Here is a 6,288-nt window from a genome sequence, read left to right as displayed (position 1 = left end):
AACAAAAGAATTTTGATTGATTTTATTCAATTAAATTGGAATAAACGTTTTTTTTTCCGATATTGAAAATAAAAGATACGGAATAAAGTAGAAAAGTCAAGTTTTTATCTGAAAAATGTTGAAAATAAAACGCATTTTTATAAATAATCACTTTATTAGCTCACTTTTTGAACTTTTCAAGACCGCAGAGGTTGAATATTCAAAATAAAGAAAACATACTATCATAGAACTAACAAAAAAACGATCGTCTTTCATTTCATTCAATTTCGCAAGCTGGCAGTTTGGTTACAGATCCTTAGTTCGCTATTTGTAGCACAATACATACAGATACGGATACATGAATAACAACTTGATTGTGAGTGTGAATTGATTGAGAGTGTGTGCGACATGCAAATGTGGATAATGCATTGGAGAAATAAAATACACATCAACACGTATAAAGCCGAATACTCCAACACACAACAATACATAGAGAATCGTATTTCATGTAGAATCGGTGCGGTCTACATACATGTGCTACAAAAATTAAGTTCTTCAGCTGAGCACAGTATTTACATAGCGAATGTGTGCGATCTATACTAATTCTACATAAAAAATGATTCTCTATAAATTGGTGTGTGTGTTGGAGTATTATGCTTCATTTTTTGCGTAGAACGCATCTATTCTACATCGCTTGAAGTGTTGCATGTGTAATACACATTGTGTATGTAATTAATTTCGATGTATGTGAACATTTCGCTTCTAATTTGAGTTCGAGTTAGCTTTCGCAATACAGTACGCCCTCGTAAATTAGAATCGAAATGTCCCGAGGGCAATTCTAATTCACGAGGAATTCTAATTTCGGAGGTTTTTTCATTTTCATCAAAAATCCAATAGCAAAAGCAAAATTGATAAGGGAAATTGATTGTTTAATCAAAAACATCATAATTCTTATCATATTCGTGCGATACATGCTTATTACAAGTATTTTAATGATGATAAATAGTTTGTTTACAAACGTAGAAGAAAAAAAATGAGTCAAAACAAAACTTATTACTTATGACTGTTTGTGTTTATATAAGGAATATTAATTTTTGATTTTATTTGAAATAATCCGTTAGTTGCTTTTGCTTTGTTGCTTTCGTTGTGTGTGCTGTTACAATATCGGAACGAAGGGATAACAGACTGAATGTATGTTTGATACCAACACTTTCGTTTTGGGCACACCATTCGATTAATTTGTTGACATGATCGATCGCGTCAGAATGTGGAATTTTCACTACAGCCGCTGCTTCTCCTTCTGAGTCAGAACTGTCGACGTCATCCAATTCAACGTTTTCTGTTGTGTCATTATTCCATTCTTCGATTTCATTCGTTGCTATTTCACTGTCCGGTGCAATTGAATTCAAAAGTGTTTGAACTTCACCCAAAACGTTTTCGTAATCAACAGTTGGTGCTCTTAATGATGACAATGGAACTAAATCCTCTTCTGTGTAATCATCTTTATCCCAGTTGTTTATCTTTGACCATGAATTTTGCAGAAGAGTGTTCGAGAAATTCGCCCAAACATCTTTCATCATTACGATTGCATCACGAATGTTATGTTCTTTCAAAGCCTGAATAATATTTGTGTTTTCATTTGCAACAACAGACGACAAAAGTAGTTTGCGATAATTCATTTTAAACACGTTTATTGGACTCTGATCCATTGGTTGTAGCACAGACGTAACGTTTGGTGGCAGAGCAATCGTAATTATATTTCCATCGTCAGTTTGCAATTCTTCATGGGCCGGACAGTTATCAATGAGCAAAATTGCTTTCGGCGGCAAATTGTTTTCTCTTGCAAATTCGCGAACCTTTTAATCAAAACAAAATGGAATAAGACAGCATTCACATATGTATACAATTCAATGTATACAAATTAATACAAACCTCCTTAACAAAATGATTGAAAAACCATGCACGAAAAATGTCTCGCGTCATCCAAGCTGATTTTGAATTCGCATACGGCAATGGATTGATGAATCCCTTGAAGCATCGCGGATTTTTCGATTTTCCAATTATGAGCGGTTTCACTTTGTGGGATCCACCTGAATTCGCAGTTAGCATGAATGTCAAACGTTCTTTTGCAGTTTTTCGACCAGGTGCGCTTGTTTCTGATGCACAGACGTATGTTCGTTTTGGCAACATTCGATAATAAATGCCAGATTCATCTGCATTATACAGTTGATCTTCGGTGATATTCATTTCAAGTATCTTTGCATGAAGACGATGGATAAATGGTGTGATAGAAGTCAAGTCCGCCGACAGTTTCTCGCCAGCTACGGTCAAAAATCGAATTCCGTGCCTCTTCTTGAAGCCTTCAAACCAACCGTTACTTGCAACAAATGCTGAATCGTCCTTATCAGGATACATTTCCTCGAAAATAGCTTTGGCTTTCACTTTGATAATGTGTGCAGAGATTGGACAGTGTTTGGAACGTTGAAACTCAAACCATTTGTATAATTTTTCTTCCATTTCCACATGATCTGGCTTGTGCAATGACTTCTTTTTAATTTCGTGAACAGTACTCGACACAGCTTCTAATATTTGCGACTTTTGCCCTTTAATATAACTTATTGCAGATTCACTGACACCATAGTCTTCAGCAATCCGTTTTGCCATCACACCGTTTCCCAATTTTTCAATAATTTCAGCCTTTTGTGATAAGGACAGTGTCACTTTCTTTCGTTTTCGATCAGACATGATGACAAATAAAATAAAATGAAATTAAAAATCGATTGACGAGCTGTTATTATTGTCTTGTTGATGGCTGACAAGAGACTAAATCATAACGCACATAATTTGCGCATTTGCATTCTCGGATTGAACAAGTCCAAACCGATCTGTTCATCGATTATATTTTTGCATGTAATCTGTTTGTGACTTACTACGATTTTTTGATGACTATCGCAGAAATGCACTTATCTGTTTATTTATGTTCAACGAACTGAATATTGAGCAGCTGTTCTTATTGACCGAGTAACAGTAAAAAGAATATTTTATCATTTTGTATACATACAAATAAGTGTACATAATTGGTGTACACAAATCACAAATCTTATGGCGAATCAAATATTAGACCACTTGTTTTTATCAATTCTGCTTGACCGCTAATAGAATGCAAACTGTATTTTTATCAAGAATTGTCATTATTCTTTATATTTTTATACGATATTCGGTTTATGTTCCATGTAAATTCAAGCAAAAATGAGAAACCTCGCAAATTAGAATTGATCCTCTTAAATTAGAATTTTTCCGTACAAATGTTCTAACCCGAAATTCACTTCTAATTTCGGAGGAATTCTAATTCTCCGAGTTCTAATTTACGAGGGCGTACTGTATAATCTCCTCTTGCGTTTGACAGCGATCATTATTCTGGAACTCTCCATCGAACCATATTGAATCGTAGTTGACAATTTGAAGTTTTTTTATTCTAAAGCAAAGAGCACAGCATAAAATTCTATTTTTGACATAATAATTAAAAATAAAATTCATTAAAAATTTACATCATGGAATTACAAGAGCAATTGCCAGCAAAGCGTAAAAGAGTGGAAAGTGAATGTGGAATCGATTCAGTGAACATACATTGTATGACGAGCAATTACGCATTAAAAGTGGCGGAAAAGCAATATTTGGACGAAGCAACGGCCGATGTGTATTTTCAATGCGGACTGGAATGTGAACGAATTCCTGCGCATAAAAGTGTATTATCCAGAGCAAGTGATGTATTCTACACCATGTTACACGGGGAAATGGCCGAAAAAGCGAGAAAAAATGAAGAAAAAAGGCGAAAAAATGATATAATTTCGGACTTTTTGCGATTTTGTGAGAAAAATGAACGGAAAATCGAAAATATAACTGAAGAATTACTTGATGAGTACCAAAAGGCAAACGAGGAAGAAGCAGAGGTTGAAAAAGGTGAAAAAAACGCCGAAGAGTTCGAAAAATTCAACGAAACTGACATAAAATTACCGTCGACATCGCCCGAAGCAATGAAGGACTTTCTGCAATTCTGTTACAAGGGAAAGGTGAACTTAAAAATGGAAAACATCACTGAAGTGATGGGCCTGTTGGACGTGTATCAAATGTTTGAATGTTTAGAAGTGTGTGGCAAGTACATGGAGCAACATTTGACACCTGAAGATATCTGTTGGGCATATGATTGGTCAATTCACTACAGTATGGACGGGCTGAAACAGTTTTGTGAGCGAAAAATCCTAGGGGCATTTCACTCGCATTCGAATACATGATCATTCGTGTACGAATCCTGCATTCGCAAAAAACAGTATAAGTATTTGCATTCGCTCCATGTATTCGTACTGCCGCGCGAGCATTCGCGCGACTCCGCATATGAAACGTATTGAAACACTCGCACATGTATTCGTCGCGAATGCGCTCAGTTGCGATGAAGTGTCAAACACAGTCAAACATGTGGAAAGATGTCAGACGTGTTTGAAAAATTACAACGTGCATTAGGTGAATCTCTACCAGAAATTTTACAATTAATTCTCACACATTCTGGATTTAATACAGAAAGCGCATTAGCTACGTTGAATACAAGCATTTGCGGTCGCAGGTGTCCGATTTTTTGCAAATTTGTTTCCGTTTGATTACAATTCTTGATTAACTGTGGCAACTGGATGATAAGCAATCGGTGACCCGGTTTAAATTTAAAATGATTCACATTCTCGTATGATGTTTCTTTGAGAATTTCTGGGTTTTCAATGACATAGTTCCCGATATCCATAATAGCATCGTTGTCAATGGACATTAGAGATGATTCATTTTCAAATGCACAGAATTCCAGGATTTTAATAATATCGGCCGAAATTTTTACATTCAAATATTTTTCTAATTTGAAAATAACATTTTCCAGTCCCTAAAATACAAAACACAACTTAAATTGATATTAAATTTGTATCGAAATAACTATTTACCATTTTGGTGAACTAATGTAAACAATGTAGTCGCAACGATTAACACAACAAATCAATATAGATCTGTCAAGTGCATTCGCATTCGCGCAGCAATATTCGGACGTATTTGCTAATGCGCCGTATAGATACATTAAATGGTTATTCGTACGAATGCGAATATTCGGCACGAATATCAGTATTTGCGAGTGTTTATATTCAAATGCATGGCAAAGTATTCGCGCATTCGTACGAATAGCAGTATTCGCATAGAGTGAAATCCCCCTAGGAAAAATCAGCATTTGCCCGGAAACAGTGTTCAAAACCAAAGGATTTCTTACGTGCGAGTACAATATTTTAGAACGCATTGTGAAGTTGGAGTCACTTACATGCTTTGAAACCTCTGTACTGGAGGCTTGCTTAGATTGGGCCCGAAATGCTTGTGAACGAAATGGATTGGATTCGCCACGAATGGAAGACCTACGAAATCGTTTAAAGGATTTACTTTATGAAATCCGTTATGGTTCAATTGATGTCATGGACTTTATTAAATTCATTAATAAGCATCCCAAACTTTTCACAAAACCAGAAGATTATGAAGAAATCATTCGCTTGACAAATGACCAAAAGGACTTAAAAACCGATCACTTCAAAGCATACCCAAGATCAGCAAACAAATTTGCATGGAATGCTGCGCAGGTGCTGAAATGCAATTTAAGAGCAAATGCACGGGAAATTCGTCAAGCGTATATATCTGCATCGGGAAGTTCAACTATGTTTACATCCAATCAGGCCATGTTATTGGGTGGATTTCATTGTGCAAGAATTATAAACACAAATTCGTTCCGTTTTTATGATGAATCACAAGATATTGAAATAAAAATTACGGAAATATATAAAAATGCCAAGAGAACTGTGTATTCTGGATGCAATAAATTTGATACAATATCATTTAAATTCATCGATCTCAGTCTCAGCCCAATTGCTATCAATCCGGAATATTTTTATAAAATTTCTCTAAAAGGAAAAATTCAAATTCCTATTTCTGCCACTCTACCACAATCAGAAATTAATTTAAATGCAAAAACTATCATCAAAATCAATCCAAAAGACGAAAATAAATATTCGATAATTGAACAACTTCATTTTGTTGAATTGTGAGAAAGGCTGTTCACACAGAAAAGAATCCCCGGAAATTTTGGGTGTTCGCCGTAAAATTTGACATTTATACATAAATTTCTATGTACATTTTACCGGCAACACTTAAATTTTCCGGGCGATGACATAATTTCAAATATTCCAACAGAAATTAGCGCCATCTGTCATTTCAAGCGGTAAAATATATATAGTATTT

General features: G+C 35.1%; 2 protein-coding genes across 2 annotated transcripts; one reads left to right on the top strand and one right to left on the bottom strand.

Annotated features, from left to right (window-relative positions):
* Positions 1–941: 941 nt before the first annotated feature.
* LOC129570954 (jerky protein homolog-like) lies at positions 942–3,246 on the bottom strand. Its single transcript, XM_055450677.1, has 2 exons — positions 1,912–3,246; positions 942–1,835 (listed from the first exon to the last, which is right to left on the bottom strand). Exons 1-2 carry the CDS (start codon positions 2,722–2,724, stop codon positions 1,080–1,082), a joined length of 1,569 nt encoding a protein of 522 aa, XP_055306652.1. The 5' UTR covers positions 2,725–3,246; the 3' UTR covers positions 942–1,079.
* A 284-nt stretch (positions 3,247–3,530) lies between these two features.
* On the top strand, positions 3,531–5,731 carry LOC129570955 (BTB/POZ domain-containing protein 3-like; the record flags this gene model as incomplete). Its single annotated transcript, XM_055450678.1, has 3 exons — positions 3,531–3,741; positions 3,886–4,224; positions 5,251–5,731. Coding segments are annotated over exons 1-3 (1,031 nt in total), but the record flags the coding sequence as incomplete, so codon positions are not given.
* Between the last annotated feature and the right edge of the window lie 557 nt (positions 5,732–6,288).

This window comes from Sitodiplosis mosellana, unplaced genomic scaffold, assembly GCF_009176505.1.
Source record: "Sitodiplosis mosellana isolate CC-2019 unplaced genomic scaffold, AAFC_SMos_1.0 Smas_scaffold_814, whole genome shotgun sequence".
Lineage (NCBI taxonomy): Eukaryota > Metazoa > Arthropoda > Insecta > Diptera > Cecidomyiidae > Sitodiplosis > Sitodiplosis mosellana.
The sequence above is the reverse complement of the archived record's forward strand: the minus strand, read 5'-3'. Positions and strand labels throughout refer to the sequence as shown.

Excerpts from the sequence above, each read along its gene's own strand:
- LOC129570954 (XM_055450677.1), bottom strand. The coding sequence starts at position 2,724 with ATGTCTGATCGAAAACGAAAGAAAGTGACACTGTCCTTATCACAAAAG. Across the intron at positions 1,836-1,911 it reads TCAATCATTTTGTTAAGGAG|GTTCGCGAATTTGCAAGAGA; the intron begins GTTTGTATTAAT and ends TTTGATTAAAAG.